Genomic DNA, 21,591 nt, shown 5'->3' with positions numbered 1-21,591 from the left:
GAAGAGAAGAGGAGAGAATATCTATATGAAAAGATAGATATGGCCATGCTATTTTGCTATCGATATGACCTCTAATTTCACTTTATGTAGATTTTTAAACCCATGATCCGATCCGATCCGAATTAGATCCGAACCGGATCCGCATTTCATGGATTGAGACTGGATTATATATGGACCCGACCTGATCCGAATGATCCAATGATCAATAAATTCGGCCATGGATCCGATCCGATCCGATTTTTTATTGAGATGGATATGCGTCCAATATCAAGACCCCATCAAAAAATTGGATCGAATTGGGATCACTCAAGACCCGATCCGATCCGACAATTACAAGCCTAATGGTTATATGAAAGCTATTAATGCAGCTGGATGGCTGCTTTTGTGGCCAATAACACTAGGACTATATTATGGGACATTACGACCATTCTTCCAGCCCAATTTTTGGACAATTTTATTTTCTGATTCTATGGATGTATTTATTTTTTATGACAAAATCTTGGATTTCGTAGATCCGCCCTAAGACCCAACCTGAATGTAAACATTGGCCCGTGAGCCACCCCATTTGCATCACAAGATAGAGACTTAGTTGTCCTCTCTCTACCTCGTGTACCTATAAATTTAAAAACCTAGCGATCCAAACCCATATTTTCCCCTGAAGCCTCACCTTGGATAATTACCTTGCAAACGACAATTAAACACAAGATAGAGTGATTCAATCTAGAAGTTATTGATCATCAAATGATTCCAGCTTAAGTTTTAAGCCATATTATTAAACTGATTGATTGATGAATCAACATTATGAACACCATGATACGCATTCAGGAATCTGAGAGGCTTCCATTTAAACAATTCAAGCTCTCCAAACCAAGGACACTTTATGTGGCCCATCTTAAACTTCCTATTTGATGATCAAGGCTGCAGAAAGAGAACTCAAGAATGCAACCATGCATCCATTAGTTAAGCCATCAAATGCACCACCAGCAGAGCTGAGAAGGCCACATAATCATGATTGGAAACAAAAGACTTGCAATGCAGAGATTAGATTTTTACCGCAGAGACATGGAGGAAAAGAAGAAAAGAAACAGGCTGGAGCTGTAGATACTACAAACCTATTTGAAACGTTTTCGTATCCTTCACCTCCAGTCCTCAACCACTTGAGGCAACCTGGAGATATTTTAATGTTAAATCAATTTGGAAACCCCATCCTGACGCATTGGTTATTATTATCATCTGCTGACTCTCATTTTACTGTACTTGAGAAAAAAAAAATAGACGGTTTTTTTCCCAACCTTTCATCCAAAATCCGGTGATGCGCCATGGAGGGGTTGGGGGTTTTGGGGGGTCATCTAGGTAAGGCAAGCATCAATAACAAGATTCGTTGCAACATGAGCTTCCTCTTGCGGTGAACAAAGATTGAGCATTGCTGCATTCAGAATCACATTTAATTCGGAACCAACCTCACTTCATGTAATTAGGAAAACTGGTTTACAGTTCATCTACCCACTGAAAGATATAGCAAGGACTCAACTGCGTCATCGAGACCCTCTCTCTTTTTTTTTTTTTTTGGAGACTAACTACCATTAACAAGCCCAAGCTCATTCTTTGGAATATGAGTTTCCACAACAGGGCTGGAACCTGTAAAAATATACAGTGGAGAGTCAATTTTCTTTTCCCAGCTGCCATCTGACAAAATTGACAGCCTGCAATTCCAGTGATTCATAGGCTCAAAAGCATTCAACTGACTCGGCACCAATAACTGTTAGACTGATCTTTACAAGCAACTGTTTTCCTGACTAACAGGCTTTCCTGCCACTCTGGCCCTCACAAGCAAAGAATGCCGGGGGCATGAACCCTTAGCCAAGAATGCCACAGCCCATGGAAAAAGAAACGTGTGATCTGTGAAGGTACCCAAGCTGCAACATCTGTTTTCAGAACCCCGTGACATCAAATATCGAAGAGATGCCGCATCTAGATGATACGGTTAACAGTAGTTTATCTTCCCCATCCACAAAACCACACTGAGAATGATCCCAACATTAGATGTAGAAAGGAAACTTATAATCGGTGGTGAAGATATGTACAACCACCACACCCATATACGAGAGATCTCATATCTCATGGATCGATCATGTAAGACCCAAGTACCCGAAAAGCAGCAGGAACTAGTGTTAACAGTTACCTTGAAAAGCTTGTCTTTGGTTACAGATGATGCACCTTGCAAAATTGCCATTGACCTCCTCTGTGACCTCAATAGGTCCATCTCACTACTGAGCTATAGATGAATCAGCAGATGCTTCAGTGGAAAAACGGTAATGGTGGTAGTCGTCAAGGCACAGGAGTTTCATTCTTAGAATATCTACCAGATGATGGGATTCTCTGCAACATCCGTGAAAAATCTGGCTTCAAACGCTTGTTTGGAGCTGCTGACACTGATCTGAAAGAAGAGATGGCAGATAGACCATCAAGAAGTGTAACAGTTTCTGGCCACTAAAAAGGAAATAGGGGAAAAAAGAAAAAAAATGTAATTATAATTACAAGAGAAGACCAAACTTCACAAGCAGAAGCCAGTGTACCAGACTGCAATCAACTGAATTAAAAGATATAGAAGAAAAGCAATAAGACTCCCATTTCCAATAATCAACAACATGTTAGTGGAATAAAACCATCCTGACCATGGCTCCACAAAATAATGCAAGTGCAATTCCTTCAAATGTTTCTATAACCATAAATAGAAATTTGCCATCAAATATGAGAACACAAAGAAGTCAGTGGAATTAAATGGGGAGAGGCATCATAACCATCATACAAGCTTTTTCCACCACATTGGTGTTAGCTATGGGGTATAGTTCCAAGACTGTGATCCATATGAAAGAACTGAACAGATTTTTATTTTTGGCAATATCAATCCTCTAAGATTTGGTGTATGTGCCAGGTCAAAGCAACTCTAGAGAAAAGAGGAACTTAACATGAAGAAGCTGGCAAGGTTTGACACAGCCAACATTCATCTTTAATTCATAGTTCATAGAATCCAGTAGTCAGGCACCATTACAATAGATGGAGAATATAGTATTTTATTTAAAGAATGGAGAAAATGAGACTCATATGACTTGAGTTAGTATATTCAAAACTAAATCTCAAACCAATATCACAATATAATTATTGATAAAGAAAATTTTGCAGGTTTTTCAGTTGTTAAAATGCTTTTTGAGATATTTCCAAGAAATAACTAACGCATGTTCCATTCCGTATTCAGTTTAACAAATTACTGCTAAATATTCTTGAAGTAATTCACAAACGATTCAGCATCTTGTCATCATTCCTGCTATCATTTCTCCTGTTCACTCTCCCATGTTATATTTTCTTAATATGCTTGGTATAGATAATTTAAATAATTAAGCAAAAGTAGCTCAGTTGGTAAACCACAAGGTCAAAGGCTCAAGCCCTTCCTCTAGTCAATTTAATTTTAGGGGCCATTGCTTGGTGCATTGGTAAAAGGTTTGGGCTGTGAAATGACACAGATTCAAGTCTTGAAGCAGCAACATTGGGCAAGAAAATGCCAAACGTTAGATTTGTCCCTAGTTCGCCCCTTCTACAAGCCCGGATTGCCAAGACCATAACTAGCTAATGACCCTCATCTCTTTTACCATTATTTTATTTCTATGTTTCAATTTTTTTGAAATTTTTCTAAATGTACTTTCCATGATTTCTTAAATTTCATAATGATATTCTTCCTGGTTATCTGATTACCAATATCGTAATTTCCAAACCAAAAACAGTTCTGATAGGTATCAGTGAAGTGCATAACTACGCACTTTCAGCATAAAATGGTAACTCACCTTGGAGATCCTGAGCGTTTCTGAGTAAATTGACCAAGCATAGACTTCAAAGTTCCAAGGGCCTCTTCAGCTGCCTGTGAAAAAGACAAGAATTGTGCAGATAACATGGTCATGGTTGCCATATTATTAATTGATTCATCTTTTAGCATATGGAAAAGCAATAATTTGTGCAAATTTGATCTAGTCAATCAGTGAAAGGAAGTTGAATGATAACACAAAATATTCCCTAAATCACTTTCTTGAATTATCAACTCTGCCAACTTAGTACAAATCAGTAGTTGCAGAAGTTACAAGTTTGGTTTCCACTTAAAATGATAGATAGAGTAGATGTCACTAATTCCCAAGATGTAAAGAAATTCACTGATGCTTGTTTCTCATACATATCCGAGTAGAGAGATTAATGTTATAGGCAAGTGGAAGTCAAATCATCTCCTGCATACTTGATGATAACCTTGTGCAAACACATTCTAGGCCAGCTACATATCTCCTTCTCCATCATTTGTTTCTTTATACAGGTCTACATGCTTGAATCATTTTCATAATCATCTTAATTAGTTCTCTAAATTCTCTCCATGATATTCTTTCTAGATAGTCCCTCATCGAGTAATGCACATTTTTCACTTGAAATCTCCTGATTTACAAAGCCAACATAAGAAGACAAAATAAAAACTCGAAAAGAGCTAATACCTGCAGCTTAGCTTCTTCCCAGGTTGTTCCAACTCCTTTTCCTAATATCTGCCCAGCTACTTCAACCTAAATTAGTTCATGGCCAGCCAAAAGAAACAATGACCAAAATCAGTAACACAAACAATTTTACATATCCACTGTGTATGATGTTGCACACTTTTGACCACTTACACTCAATAAAAAATTTTAATTATATTTCCGAAATTAATGAATTTTGTAAATAAATAAAACAACTAAAAGCATTCCTGAAAGGTTCATAAAAAATTTAGATCAACAGAGAATAACCTAGAAGCCTTGGACTCTTGTACACAAGGGAACAAGAGATTGGCCCTAACATGCAAAAGGTTTTTATAACCAGCATCTAGTCTTTTATCATGCACACACTAGCACACATGCAAACACACATGGAAAGAAAATTAAAATAAAAAATAAAAAGAAATGCAGGGATATCACAATAGAACAGATCACACCAGGCTAGACAACTCGGGCTGCCTCTGGTTTTATATTTCTCTATGCTAGTCAAACCTTGAAAGGTCTCCAAAAGCACCCTGAATACTCCTCTTTGTATTATTGGTTTACTTTATAATTCTAAACATATAAAAACCATTAACAGAATGAAGTTTCAAATCACAACAAAAGCTATATTCTATGTCTATAATCTATAGTTGCAAACACATGACTTAATCATAAGAGCATATAAATCCCTGAACTTAATGTTATTCTCAGAATGAATTAATGAATGAACTAATTAATGAATAAACTAATGAATGGATGGACAAACAATGAACGAAGGAATGAATGAATGAATGATTGAATGAATGTTTTAATCACAACACATGCAAATCCATGAACTTCATGTATATGTGTAAATACATGTGTACGTAAGTACATATGTATTAATACGCTTTTGACAATCAGAAAACAGGAAGTACAAAGATAGCATAGATACTAAACTGTTAGGATCAAAGTTTGCAGTTTGAATAATGGACTGCATACTTGTCAGTGATCGGTAAGGTACAATACCATTACAATACTGAACCATATATGTATACCAAAAAAATTGGTTTTTTCTTGCTTTAAGGTCTTTAAACTTCCTTTATTTAGTCTCAAGGGAAAATAGGGTTTTTTAGTTCATTTTTTAATGTTCAAAATTCAAATGTAATATACTTTAATTTTTTTTATGTTGCATGCCTAAGGGATGGTATGATTATATCATACCTGTTAAATTTACTCAGTATAGCATTAAAAATGTAAAATGCTTACAATAAAAATTTGGAAATGCAATATACATGATAGTAACTTTTGGAATCTAACATCTCTATTTTTTTCTAACAACTTTTTATCTAAATTATATTTGTTAATAGAAATACATATTTTATTAGAAATAAATATTAAAAAATAAAAAATTATATAGAATACATATGTACGTACGTAACATATATACATACATACATAAAACACACACACACACAAACACACATACATGTACGTACGTACATATGTATGTGTGTGTGTGTATGTATATATATATGCGGCGCGCGCGCACACACACACATATATATATATACATACATACATACATATACATATATATGTATATATACATATGGGCAGACTTAGGTAAGGTAGACCAGATTTTGGCTCAGATCCAATCAGATCAAAATTGGACAATGGGGATCCTACATCAATGATCCAAGCTGTTGAATATAATCTACTACCTCAAAACTATTTGCACACAAAAAATCATGTGACTTGGAGACCCCTAGCCCATGCATCAAGTAATCCAAAAATATATTTAATTCAATTTTATTTAGACTGTTCAAGTTTTGACTACTTGATACATAGGCTAGGGGTCTCCAGATCATTTGATTTTGTGTGCGCAAGCAATTTTGAGGTAGTAGATCACATTCAACAGCTTGAATCATTGATGTAAAACCTCTATTATAGAATTTTGATCTGACTGGATCTAAATCCAAATCCGATCAACCCGATTCTATCATGGCTCTATATATATATATATATATAGATAGATAGATAGATAGATACAGAATGTTGTTTGTACTTACACAATCATTTATGCTGACAACTTATGAAAGATGACTTCTTATTAGTTGAGTAACTAAATTTTTCATGGACGGCATGTCTTATAAGTTATAATGTTTTTAAATCATTTCTTTACCCTCTCTCTCTCCCCTCTTTCTATATACAAGCACACAGGTTATCCTAAATAGGAGCGCTTGATGAATTTAGGATTCAAAAAGCTGAATCAAATAGTTGGGACAAGGCTACATGGTTATGTTATCTAATGTATGCATGCAAGCTAGTGGATGGTCGAGCACCATTGAATTTTTCCTACCTTGGCTGAAAAGTTTTGGGCTCAAGGATAGGCTGAATAGCAACCAAAATTCCAAACCTTTTTACTATCTGTATTAAGCTTGAACTATTTCTTCTAATTAATGCAACATTCTCAATGGACATCTATAATTGGAAACATTTTATGATTTGAGTTGCATATCAGCCCTCAAGTTATGCATTCATCTGCTCTGATTCTGATGTTGCTTAGTATGTTGGATTCTTATATTTATATGAACATTTCTTTTTGCAACGGCTATCCCCACCATCTACTCTTTTCCCACCCTACCTTTGAGGGCTGACTACAACTGGAATTGAACACCTAACATCTTGACCAAGTGGCAAGAGGTAACATCATCAAGTGCAACTCAGTGATAAATTCCCTGATATTTTTAACCCTTATTTTTGTCAACTTTCACTATTAGCTAAAACATAGTTTAAAAAATAATTGATCTTGATCTAGCAACCGAAAGGAAGCAAATTCCAAGTTAACTTGTACAACAGTTGATCTGATGTAAGACATAATACATATAAGCAAGCCACGACCACCCAAAATGATGCCAAGAAAAAACCCCAATCTGAGGACAAAGACCCCAGAGTTGAAAACCGTCCAACAGCACAGGCCCTGCAATCAAAAGGAAGAAGCTCACTCTCAAAAGTGTCTGACAGCTTCAAGAAGCTCGGCAAAGTCAACCAATCTGAGGCCACCTTAACCTGATCCACATAAAGTCCAAGAAGTCGAATTCGAGCCAACAAAGGAACTAAGAGGATTTGACGATAAGTAATTCACCATAAGAAGCTATCTAATGACAAATCAATTGCCGCTCAAGCCCATCTAAGCACTAGGTTCATCATGAAAAGGAAATTTCTTCCAAAAATGCCCTTTCGGTGGGAGTTTCTTTGTTTAGTTGAATAAGGAATCGTTTTATAGTTTTAGACAAGCTTAAGGCATCCACTCATCCCTATCATTATAAGGGGCTCTAGAGATTATAAATACCCTGCAACATATCCCAGTATTAAATCACAAAATCAATGAAAGCTCTTCTTTGCATGGTGGATTCTAGAAAGCTCTTCTTTGCATGGTGGACTCTATGCAGCTCTGTTGGATTTAGAGGATTGGCAGCAGTAAGCTTAGTGGATTCCGACAGTTTGAAATCTTCTTAAAGAAGCCTTGGTGGATTCCAGGTGAAAGTGAGGGCCTTCAGTAGCAAGGTAAGCTAATAGTTATCCTTATTTAGCTTTTAATTTGCATAATTAAGTTCTATCTCTAGTTTATAAAACTTTGGTTGCTTTCTTCATTTCTAGTTCTCTTATAATTGCAACTAGTTTATATTATATCTTCCTAGCTAGTAAAATCTTCCACTGTGTTTCTCTAAAGATAGCGCTAGGCCTCCCAACCCATGTCAATATATTGACTTAAATCTCAGGATGTAAAACATTCTCAAAGCTTGGAATCAAGCAGAAAACACAACAAACTATGAGAAGAATAAGCAACCCAGAAGGAATAGAATTTCAAATGAACATTTTTCATCTCCAGACAAAAGTTCTAACCTGTATTTTATAGCTTAGACATAAGCTCCTATAAATGGCAAACATTGTAAATCTATGAGGATATTGAAGTTCATGTTAACATTTTTCATCTTCCATAATCTAGTTGTATATGGACTGAACCCAAAGAACTTTCTAGAAGGTTTCACAAACTTTTAAGTCCACATCAAACCAAGAGTGATCAATATATCTAGAGGCTCTTTAAATTCCTACCATAGATTGTCGATAACAACCTAAAAGAAGTTGACTAGGGAAATAGAAGACCCAAACTATCGGGTAAGTATATAAATGTTCGCCTAATGACAAAATGCTGTGAATGTCATAATTCATTCTTCTCTTAATTTTGATTTTTAAGAATTATTATGGCCTTCAACTAAAATTGGTAATTACTTTGTTCAGAAGACACATGCAGCATCATGCACCATAAGACAAAAATCTAAAGAAAAAACAATTGTTGGAAAAATGAGGTTCATAATTACCTGTGCATACACTTCCCCTTTACCGACTGAATCAGTTGAAGCTGAGGGCTGAGGTTGAAAAATTAGGTTAAATCCCTCAATGGTACACTGAATAGTAGAAACAGCAAATATCAATACAGTTCCGTCATGAAATATGCTTCAAAAAACCAACAGAAGAAAAACTGTGCATCTTACTAGTTCTTTGAGAGCAGCAACAGAAGCTGTTGATTTTTTTGAACCCTCTAGTCTCAGGTCCAAAAAACGGGACTCTTCTGAAGTGCTTGCTACTCCCAAAAGATCATCCCTGACATATGCTGGATATCCAAAAGAGTTTGGATCACTTATAAAACCATTTTCTTTAGCATTAGAGGGCTTTAGCATATCTCCACGCAGAGTATCAGATGTAGCATTCGACAAATATTTATCTGCAATAAAAAACAGGATTGATCCGAATTGGATAGAGAAATTCTTAAACAGCAGGAATGTATCTTACAAGCAACCAATCATATATTAATGAATGATGATAAAAAGGTGCTCTTAGGTGCACAATCCTCAATTCAATAATTCATTGCATACAAAACATAATAGAATCCCTCCAAGGCTAGAACATGTGCAATTGAAATAAACAGGAACGATGTACAAACAATGCAAAATAATGAACGTCCTATCTCGGCAACCATCACCAAAATCCTCAAAGAAAAGTAATGGAGCTATTTTTTTATAAATAAATAAACTGAAGATTGTAGAAGCATTCCTCCACACTTAAACGACCAACAACTGATAATGAGGCTTCTTGCCACCCAAAAAATAAAATAAAATAAAATAACACCTATCATATGAAACAGTGAAAGAACATAAATTATTCTGGTTGTTCCATCATATAAGCAAATTTAATTAAATCAGCAAGTAAAAGCACCGAAAATAGAAAAGCCCTTACCTTTTGAAGTTAAAAAGCAACCAACAAAAAGTCTAAATCATAAAACTTCAACATCAAAGATATCCGATAATTATTCACACATGTAATTTGACAGGAAATGCTGCTGCTATGGTTGTTATGTATAAAACATGGACACATAATACTAACAGAAAGATGTGACTGTCATACTGACAGTTACTGCCCAGTGACTAAGAACTGTGAAACCAAACATGTTCTTACTAGCCAAAGTTCGAAGGGAGAATTCAGCAGCTTGCTGCTGGGCTTCCTTCCTCGTTTTACCAATTCCTTCCCCTATTTTTTCTCCAACAAACCAAACCTGCAAAGGGCAATGACAAGTATGCACAAATTAGACTTCCCAAAACAGGAATATGGTTATTATGATAAAACAGAGGGAATGAGCAATAAGCTTTATAATAACAAAATCCAGAAATGTCCTTTCCTAGATTTTCATGAAAGTGTAAAAAATGCAATAAATGATGTCTCCCAAGACCCACTAGGAGAATGATGAACCTTGTAAAGTCCCTCTAAAATTTCATTGAGAACAAAAGATATGCAATAACCAAGTTTGTAAGATTTAATTTAATGAATAAGTCAACATAGGATTGCAGGATTAGGGTTGATTTGGCACATTGGCTTATTTTTGCTTTGAAGATGACAGCAGCTTCCTACAAATGTCATCATCTTCCACCATCCACCAGACCTTTTCCAAGTCTAGCAAAATTTTTAAGGGGCTGTACTTGATGCATGAGCTAAAACTTCTAATCAATAATAAAGATCTTGATATGCATAAAGTAGCCTTATAGGTTTCATAGAAGGCACCTAGTAGAAATAGGTTTAAAATTTTAATACTCACTGAACTGCTGAAACTAAAATAGTGGGTCAAAAAATACATTCACTGAATAGACTTGCTCAACTTGTACCTTGAAGCATGATCTTAAAAAAATTATAGAAAGTACCGACAACTCATAAGCAGGGTGAAGCACCCAAGCACTGCCACTGATGCAGCAGAAGTCCACAGAGATAGCCACCAGCAGTAATCGTATGTAGGAATCCAAAGCCAATCACGAGGCTCCAAAACTAAGTACTTTGTACCACATAGGAGAAAAAACAAGAGCCAGAACTCTAACTCGAGGGATGAAATTGGTATATAGTACACTATTTATCTTCCTTAACAACATAAGAGGCAGCAAAGTAATACTAATGGACAGTGACGTCAAGGTAGCATAGTTTAATGTTCTTTTTTAAATCAAAATCAGAACACTATAAGTGAAACAGTAATCAAGTAACAGCATAGTTAAAGTGAAAAAAGGACAGAAACAGAATCCATGCATTGAGAAAACCATTATTTTGGTGATATGCCTCTAAAACTTCTGTAGGTTCTATATTTTCACTACCTCCACAGAAAACTGCAATTCCGTAGTGTCACATAAAGCTGTTCGAAATTCCACCTACAAGTAAACAATTAGAACAGGCATTATTAATAAAAGAAAACTAAACACAACATCTCATAATTTAAAAAAATTCTAATTACCTTTGCTCCACACTTTGTTGCAATATCCTGTAGGACCCCAGCAGGAGTTCCCGCATATTGTACAGTGACCTGGCCAGATTCAAATTGGATGTCCCTGTGGCTAGAAGAAATTCGACCGATTGGCATCTCCTCACCTTCAAGGTTCAAAGTTTGGTCAGGAAACAGTACATCTAGTTAGATTCAATTGAAAACTACCATGTCCTTCACATTAACTAAGATGCACCAGAAAATCAGACAAAGCACATTATGATAACTAAATTATCTTCCATAATGCGACATAGTCCTTAGAGACAAGCACATTGTAGGCTCGCACAATTGAATTAAAAAAGAAAAACTTCCCATGCCAGCAGCGGGCATGTCTTTAAGAGTATGCAATCAGACTTATTTCATCCATAAATCATGATAGAAATCACAATTCTAAACCAGTTGCATCTCCTCACCTTCCAGGTTCAAAATTGGTTAGGAAACAGCAAGTCTAATTAGTTTCAACTGAAACTTAGTATGTCCTTCACCTTAACTCAGATGCAACAGAATCAGATTAAACACATTTTGCTCGCTAAATTATCCTCCATAACGTGACATAATCCTTAGAGACAAGCACACAATAAGCTCGCACCCTCGATTAAATTAAAAGGGGAACATTTCCTGTGCCAGCAGCAGGCATGCCTTTAAAAGTGTGCAATTAGACTTTTTCATCCATAAAAGATGATAAAAATGACACATCTCAGTTTATAGTTTTGTTCCAGCCAACAGATTGATCTGCTAGAAGCATGCAGAATTTGACTTCTGTGACACATCCTGCACAGGAGTAAAAATGTCATTGCAGCTAGTAAAAGCTTGTTGATATTGTATACCCTAGAACTTTTTAGCCTATTGCCCTGTAATCCAGAATCAATTGCATAATATTAAAGAAATTAACTTGATGGGAAGCTCAATAGGAAGTTTGAGTACAAACAAGGTTCACTGTCTCGGTACCAGGCTCCATACCAGTGCCAACCTGTCAATATGTCAATATGAGACGGATTCGGTGTACCGAGTGTCAGTATATGCCTCCCATACCGCATACCAGTCAGTACAATATGGTACACCCTATACTGTGTGGTTCGGTATAGTATGGCAAGCCTTGAGTATAAATGATAATGATCTTTCCCATACTACAAGATTGCTTCTTTACCTCCTTCATAAATTGCTTCTTTAACCTATAGCTTCCACTGTATTAAACTCCCTTTCCAAAGAAACCATTAACTATCTGATTAGATATAAGCCCATAAAGGTACAAATTTACATGTTAGTGAAAAATCACCTTCTCAATGCCTGTATCTTTTTGTGACCCAATCATCCCAGACCTTAAAACTTTTGAAGCAATTCGCATCTTCAGTTTTCAAAATCACACGAGAATAGTCGATATCATTAAGACCTCAAGCATTCCCTCAGTTTCCAACCACACATTATATTATTCAGCTTCATCAAGGATTTTCCTATTGGATTTCTTCAATCCATTATTCATAGGACTCTTTACATTGCAATCCTACTTTAAGCCTTCTAACTACTCATTATTCTTCAATTTAATCATCAATCTCACTTATCAATTTCTTCATAAAGCAGAATGGTTGATGACATCCACCACATGCAACCACCAATACAGATGAAGACCAGTTACTCCTGCTTACTAAAAAGCTACAAATCTTATGCTCTAAAAGTGTTTTATCCACTCCTTAAGAATAAAAAATGATGGTAAAAGACAATAAGGGCATGAACTTAAGTCAATCTCAGTAGTGACAATTACACCAAATGCAGAAATTAATGAAGTCACTTGGGACCAAGATTTGAAATCTTGCAGAACACTTTCATATCATTCATGTACAGATAAGGTAAGAGATGCAGTATACCCCCATCATATCTACTCATGGCTCGCTGAACCAAATAATACCCGATGTCAATATGGTAAGCGATACAGGTCAAGAAAGTACAGTCCAGTTGAGTTCTCTAACCTTTCTTGGGACTCAAAATTGAAACTGTACAAACACATGATGTAGCACAATCTACATACTGGAAATCATAAAAGATCTTCTCTTGAAGAGCCATCCATTTCGTTTGAGGCAATCAACAGACACAACAGAGCTTCTGAATACTCATGATACCACCAATTCAGCTATTGTCATAAAATATAGAATTACGTTATGTTAGAAAAACCAAAGAAAAACTAAAAATAGTGTTTAATTCCTTCTGGTGATCTTTTTTAACTTCAGGATATTCATTCCATAAACATTAGAGTAAATCATAGTCTCCAAATCTAACATAGAAGACTGCACAAGTTATGAATCCAACATGTACACCAAATTACAAATTAATCCTGCAGACATACTAAACCCTGAAAAGCCTGATCCATATGCCTATGACTTCATTGTGAGTGTTCAACTCATCTTGGACACCCCAAATCACTATTTGTCACCTAAATGACCTGTCATTTGGCATCTTTGAGGCCAAAAAAAAAAAAAAAAACAAATTAACTGTGCAACCTACAAACTTTCCAGGCTCATCTTGTCCCTTACACCAGACCCCTAAATGTCCTGCAAGATATCTCAATAGTTATCTGAATCAAAACCAGTTTCTACCTCAGCAAAAGGTCTATTTCAGCATCAGAAGATCCCTTCCAGATGCTTTATTTCTCCTAATTGCTCCCTTTCTTCCACCTCTAAATGATTATTTCACCTCCTTTTACTTTTAACAGTCATCCAGTGTTTCTCCTGGCATGTCATAGCTTCTTGAACTGAATTGGAGTCCTAAACCCAGGTCAGCATAAGGAGCAGAACTAGGAGCTTCACAGTTCAGAATTTAAATTCACAGCAACTAGTTTCCAAGAGCAAATCATATCTTGGATCAATGCTCCTCTAACTTCTCCATGTAATCTCCAAATTCAACGGTCACAAATGCTGAGACACATAAAAGTTATCTTGATGTACTACTTATAGTGTACCAAATGGGCATTATAAAAGTTAACCATTATAAATGAGCAAACTTTTGCTCCACTTATAACAAAAACTGACACCTAAACATCAATTCTGAGAAGTCAAATTAAAATCACTCATTCAATTCCATGCATAACTATAAGATTCATAAAATCCTCCCATTTCACATATTCCAACATTATGCAGAATTGATTAAGCATCCAAATTACAAATTCCTAGTCAAAATTCACATGAAGCACCCAACTAGCGTATATGAGAGCAAAGTAACTGTCGCGCATACAAGTGGTATATATGTGTATGTGAATGCATATATCTGCACACATACGAGAAACATGAAAGAAAATAAAGAGTTCAGAATTTCACTTGGGAAATCCGCAACAGAGGCTAAATAAGCTCTCAATATAACAAAGGATGGAGATAGAGAAAAGAAAAGAGCAAGAGAAATTTGATTTACAAACAGTAACAACCAAATTTTCAATCCTGAAGAACTAAAAAGGCTCTGGAAATGCAGTTTTAACCATTTATTAAAAGATAATTAACAAAAAATACCTGAGAAGGAATCACAGTTTGCTGCTGCATGGTTTGGTCTCAACCGATCATCTCCATGACGTAACTGAATTATACGGTTAATAGCTATTCAACCTTCTACAAAATAAGATCTCAACAGAGATAATAGGTTCTAATTCTATGTTTAAACATCATTTACCTGCATAGCCAATCTCCGATTTTCATTAAGAACTCTATCAGAGGAAATAGAATTCTCCCCAGTGCGATAGTAAGATTGATGGTTAGGTCGTTTTTTATCAAAACATACAGTCTCAGGTTCTAAAGAAAATTCTTTAGGTGCCCTGCTCAATTGTCTTGGATTCATCTCTTCCTCCAATGGAAACCAACTTCCCCGTGATTGCACTGGAGAAACTGCGACATGGAGAGGGGGTCTCACAGGAAATTGAGGAGTAGGATCTCGTATGTCTTGACCATGTTGCAATATAAGAAGCCTTCTCCTTGTGTCCGGATCTAATTCTGACTCGGGAACCTCACCCTCTTCCCTAGCAGGAGAACCTTGCAAACTAGGTTCTGGAAGCCCAGGTTGACCTAATGGCCTGCCTAATGCAATGGGCTGTGGACACTGGTTGTTAGGCAAAGGCATCATCACTTGAGTGGCTGCCAGCGAAGGTACACCGGATGAAGAAGCCATAACATGTTGTATAGAAGACATGGAGCTCGGATCAAAGTATTGACCATGGGATAGATAGCTTGGACATTGCCATTTGCCTCCTGAACAAAGTTAAAAATGACATAAGTAAGATGCTACTGGTATCATGAATATTTTTCAGTAGTAAAGCATTTGAATATTAACTTCTGTTTCTCTTAACCAAGGCAACCAAAAACATCGGTGAAGAAAGAAAAACAAAAGAAAAAGAAGTTGAGGATTACAATAAGACAGACCTTCAATCTCCTTTCAACCTCAGCATCTGTCATGCCCTCAGAACAAAGCAGGTCTTTACTTCCATTTGAAGTAGCATTATCATCCTGAACCGAAGAAAACAAAGTAAATATGTTGCAGAATAACTATAAAGGCGCATGTTCATCAGATTTCACCTCTGAAATTAAACAATTGCCCATATTTGGAGAAGATGGGAAATCTTACCTCTGAAATTAAATAATTGCCCACATCTGGAGCAGATGGGAAATCTTTCATTTCATCTTCATAGAAAATGTCACTAATTCGTGGCAGTAGGCCTTCATCAAAGTCTCTGTGAATAAAAGCCATGACTTGTCAAGTCAAGAAAATATCAACATTTTATGTGCACAAGAATCTAGAGTTTATTCTCATTTCTCCATGGTAATCAAGACACACATTGGTAAAAGGTAATAACAGGAAATTATATTCTCTTACTTGAAAAAACCACCCCTAACATTGCATGCAACATTTCTTGCAACACATAAAACTGGGACATTGCCATTTGCCTATTAACATAAGTCATAAAGAGGCTTTGTTTAGTAGATTGAGGAAATAAAGAACCGTATAGTTTTAGCTTCATAACCATAAATTATCATAAGCAGATTCAGTTGTACCTCTGCCTGAGGAGCATAATATGGAGCAAATGCAGGGACAACATGAACTCGAGGTTGATCTTTATCATCCCAAACTTTCAGACGATCATCAATAACTAGTGCCATCTTTGGATGGCAAATTCCATCTTGAAAGACATTAAGGAGTGACTTTCTTGAGCCTATCAGCATTGTACAAAATTATGAAACTATGGGCCACAATAAAAGACAAGTATACAACTAGAAAAACATAAAGAGTTCTGAAAAATGTGAAGTAGCACTCAGCTAATTTCTTATTTGGCTTCTTTCATAGCAAATTTGCCTAGGATATAGATGAAATGTTTAGTCGTGAATGTCATCATGCAACATACAACAGCAAGATCTCTGCATGACATACCTGATTTCACACACACTATCCGGTCAAGAAGTTGCATAGCGTTGATCAAGCTTGAATCAGGGTCAAGAAGCCTCCACATTTCCAAAGCATAATCTTTTTCAGCCATTGTACAAACATAGACCTCAAAACGCTTGCGGCCTCGAGCAGTTAAGTAGCTTCTTAGTTCCTCCCATGCAGGTCTTAACCGTACAAGGACACTAGTATCCCGTATCTGCAAAGATTTAAGTGAACTCTTTGTTTATATATGTGATAATATTGATCTAGACAAAATGCAAGTCAGGAACTTATTTTAAAAGAAAAGCTGGTTCATTGAGGCAAAATTCGGATTCTCATAATATCTCTACAAAAGTAAAGAAGTGCATACTATCCCAATCAGCAAACATAAGTAAGCCTTTCATTATTAAAAGAATACCTCATTGGACATCACCTGATGAATCAAAAAAGATAGCAACTCATACTCATCAAATATTGTACAGAACAATAAGTAGTTTCCTCTGACTCTTTAAACAGTTGATTGGATAAGAACAATTTGTTCTGAGTGAAAATATCCAAATACAATGTGGCATGACAATGCAATGAAGATCAAGGAAAACATCGCCAAATTATGCTAGCATTGTAGATGGGACAGGGAACACACAAATACATACCGATGGATTAACACGTGTAAGAATGATATTCTTCTCTTGTAACCGTATAATTGGACGGGTTATCAATTGATGATTATCAGATAAAGGCGGTACAACCTCAGATTGAACTTTAAAGACATTCCCATTTTCAACGACTTGGTCATTTTCTGCATACTGCTTCAAGATAGATTTGTCATCTTGATAGCGCTTGACCTCAGCCAACATACCTGTTACTCGTTGTGGATCTGTCTCACTACTAATTTTCCGTTGAAGAGCATCAATCCTGTCCTCGAATGAGCGCATGGTATTAGCAACTATGAGGGTTTCATCAAGATCAAACACAATCCCTAGGCACCTTAGGTTCAACATGCCAAGGCAAGAGTTATACAGTCCTGATGCAACATTAAAACCCCAAAAACATGCATAGTGCATGAGGTTTTTCCTAGGCTTCATGGCCACCAAGTGCAATTCTTCCTCTCCCAATGGAATAACTGCAGTCTGCAAGCATAACAGGTAAATTTGAGTTAAAAAATATATATCATAAAAAAGAATATATCATTGAAAATGTTGATTCAAATAAGGATAACTTATAGCATTAGTGTATGATAAATAGATATGCATCAAATATATCACAAATTCTAGAAAAAAAAATTATTTATAATTGTCCTCGCAGTGAGATCTGGCTCATTGCACCATCGATACACATGCAAACAGACATAAATGCACAGATATACAAAATTTTGCATTTTAACAAAAATAAAAGACCTCTGTCAACTATACTCATAAATAGAACAATGAGCTTTTATTGAACTTGTATGAACTACTGTGGTTCTCTCTTTGTAACCAGTTGAATGCATGAAGTCCGAAAAATTCAGGATGAAAAGACAAAATTTTGCTCCTAGAGAAGACTGAATATGCAGATATATACCAAAAAGAAAAAATCATAAGGTCCCAAGTCACCTAAATCAGTAGTAAACACCAAAAGGATATGCAACCAAATATGGATCTCCAACCACCATTAAAAACAGATGCAACTTTCTAAATGACCCTTGAGAAATAGCACTTCTTGCAAATCTCAAATGATGCAAACCTTTCAACATCCTCAGTAAAGGGGCGCTTGAAATCGATTTTCTATCACTGCATATTATTTGACATTAGTGACAAGACTGTCAGGGAGGTAACCAATGATTCAAATAACCTGATTCAGAATTCATTTTTGAGAAATGCTTTGAAAATTTGTTAATAGTTGAATTTGGATCTCGACAGCATAATCTCATTTTGGATCCTAGATATCAGATACAAATCATTACTTGATTTAGTTAATATCTTCCTCAACCCGCAGCCATACCAGCTGCAGAATATGTTGCAGTTGCATATCTCATAACATGCTTGGTAAAGCTAGCCTCCCTTCTAGGATTCAAGGACCTAGGGCTACCATGATACAATATAATTCATATGATTTATTTCTTCAACGGGCCCTGGAATTTGGATTTCCCCATGGACGATAAAATGAAGGATGAATTGACTAGAATTGATTGCTAAATACTGATCAGAATAAACCCTTAAAATGCCTAGATGGTAGTTTTGATTTGTCCCTAAAACGTGACAACATCAGAAAGACCATGCTAACATCACAAATGTAAAGTAGATTTGACAATCTTTTCCTGAACTCGTAGAGACAGAGAACTTGTACTGTAAATGTTCATATACAAACCAATCAGTGTAATCACTAATCTGGATACAATGTTAAAGTTTACTCCAAGTAAGAACCAGAGTTTTAACAAGTGTCATGGAGTTTCATACACCCACATCCTTTTTCCCTGGTTCAATGGGTTCCCCCTCCATAAAGAATGGCCTAAATGAGAAAATTCCATAACATGCCAACCTCCAACACCCAACTCCATTTCAACCAAGGTTTACCCTATCAGTCGATACTAGTGCGTACCGACCATAATGGCCACACCGTACCATGCTGGTACCAAACTGTTACATGGTATCAAGGGCATATCAACACTCGATACACCAAATCAGATATCATACCAAACGTACCAACACTGTAATAGGATGATATCAATATGGGATCGGGTACCAAGATAGTGAACCTTGATTTCAACATTGTTTCAAGAAGTCAGATTACACACCAGCATTTGCATAACCCCTCAAGTTTCATGTATTCAAAAGGTTCCATCACAGTCCTACCAAGCCAAGTAGTTTGTATATGCATCCCATAGTTACCTAGCATTGTTCCAAAATTTACATAACTAACTTTCAATGACCATCTCATGCCAGAATAGTTTGTCAAAATGCAGAAAACAACGACCAAAGAGCCACTTACTCCTAATTAGTTTGGTAGGGCACATAAGATCAAACTTTGTGCTACTTCAGCATTAATCTCATAGAAAATAACAGCAACTTTTGAAGGGATTATTAATGAGAGGATAAATTATCGACAATGCAAACATTCTACAAAACCTTCATACACTAGGTTCTCTGCAGCTTTTCATAGGTTTTTTTTCCAAATAATGAAGAAAAAGATAACAACCAAAGGAAGTTTTTTTTTTTACTACAAATTATTTTTGTTTATTTTTTATCTTCCCTAAATTAACTCTAACCCTCATTTGCAAACATGTTTGAAGGAAAACAAACTTCAAGAACAAGCTAGCAAATAAGACTTCGCACACTTTTAACCTTAAACTTGTAATCCTTTAGACCAAGAAGGCCAACTGTCTATAGTCAATTGTCAACAAAGAGATGTGATGAGTAAAGCAAATAAAACAAAGAACATGTATCTACAGATATAAGCATAAAGTCAATCACTTTTTGTGAACCAATTCTATCAACCATATCCATGTCAGGAATTTCATGAAGTTGACACAAAAACACCACATGTAGAAATAATATGTGGAGGACAGGAAATATACATCATATATTTGGTCTGCATTAGCTGATTACAATTTATATCTGCTAGAAAAAATAACAGTACTGATTGCAATAGAAAATTCCATTAATTTAACTCAACAATGAACCATCTTAGTTATCATGACCAAAAAAAAAAAATCAAATAATACTGCTTTAGTTCGATTGTCCACAAGTTAGATTGTCCATGATTGACTATTGCAATTGACTCCAGAGTCAAATCATATACATAAAGATGCATGAGGCAATCATCTCCAAATTGTGCTCCTGAGCCTGTTCATAAACACAGATCAGTAGAAAAATCCAATACCATAGCTTCAATTTGTTACCATACTAATTTTGCAACCCTAGAGTCATGTCAAGAAGCCATTAGAAAAGGACTTGGTCCAGCTAATTCCATTTTAACCAAGAGTAAGGAAAGTCATGAAAAGTGGATTTCACCAGAATGGTCTTTTCCACAAAAAGCATGAATTCAGAACAGTCAGCTCATAAATGTGACATTTTAGCAAAGTGATTCAGGCTATTAGGGTTTACTGTTCATCATCCTGCTGCTGTCATTAAACCCTTCTGTTTGTTTCTTTTTTGGGAATAATACCTTTTGATCTCTGAGGCATGCAGCATGCAAGGAACATAGCTGTGACTCATCGGACGGTGGCGACTTTGATTCCATTTTGAAGCTGACGCTGGCCGAGGCAATAGTGTGGAGCACGGCGAGCGGTGGGCACCGCTCGCTAGGCGGGGAGAAGTGGGAGATCCGGATCTCCCTGAGCCAGGCGCCAGGATTCGAGTTCTGGGGGGAGATTTCCACCTCCCCAATTAGGGAATTCCCATGATAAACAGCCGATTTGAACATGTTTAAGATGAAATTTTCAGATCAAACCAGAAACCCTTTCTTGGAAGAACAGATCTAGGTTTGATTCTTCATTAACCGTTCTGAATCGGTTCAGTCTTAGAGAAAAAGAATGCGTTTCCCCCACAAAGGCCACACAAAAACGGAATCTTTTTCCGCCAAAAAGAGAGAAAACGAAGTTCGGATCCCTCCTCCCATGAATCAAAAGGGAACAAGATCCCGGTCCGATTCCTTCTCCAAGGGTTCCATCAGATAGATCAAAAACATGGGATTCCAGGCTTTAGACGGGAAAGATCTGTTCTTGCTGAATCCAATGGCGAAAAAAAGAAAAAGAAAAGTTCACTCCCGTTCTTGAGAGAGAGAAGGGGGTCAGGATTCGCCTCTCGGTGCTCGGATTCGATTCAAGAGGCCTCGGGAAAGGGGTTT

At 36.3% G+C, this 21,591-nt stretch overlaps 1 protein-coding gene across 1 annotated transcript; it reads right to left on the bottom strand.

Annotated features, from left to right (window-relative positions):
• Positions 1 to 2,039: 2,039 nt before the first annotated feature.
• Positions 2,040 to 21,383, bottom strand: LOC105042810 (RNA polymerase II C-terminal domain phosphatase-like 1). Its single transcript, XM_010920139.4, is given in 18 exon segments — positions 2,040 to 2,437; positions 3,840 to 3,913; positions 4,527 to 4,592; positions 8,906 to 8,992; positions 9,080 to 9,309; positions 10,041 to 10,137; positions 11,216 to 11,269; positions 11,353 to 11,486; positions 14,871 to 14,934; positions 15,028 to 15,557; positions 15,560 to 15,599; positions 15,771 to 15,854; positions 15,973 to 16,078; positions 16,222 to 16,292; positions 16,401 to 16,558; positions 16,774 to 16,984; positions 17,421 to 17,897; positions 20,911 to 21,383. Coding segments are annotated over 18 exon segments (2,850 nt in total). The 5' UTR covers positions 21,169 to 21,383; the 3' UTR covers positions 2,040 to 2,328.
• Between the last annotated feature and the right edge of the window lie 208 nt (positions 21,384 to 21,591).

The sequence above is a fragment of the Elaeis guineensis genome, chromosome 4 (assembly GCF_000442705.2).
Source record: "Elaeis guineensis isolate ETL-2024a chromosome 4, EG11, whole genome shotgun sequence".
Classification (NCBI taxonomy): Eukaryota; Viridiplantae; Streptophyta; class Magnoliopsida; order Arecales; family Arecaceae; genus Elaeis; species Elaeis guineensis.
This window is presented reverse-complemented; position numbering and strand designations above follow the sequence as displayed.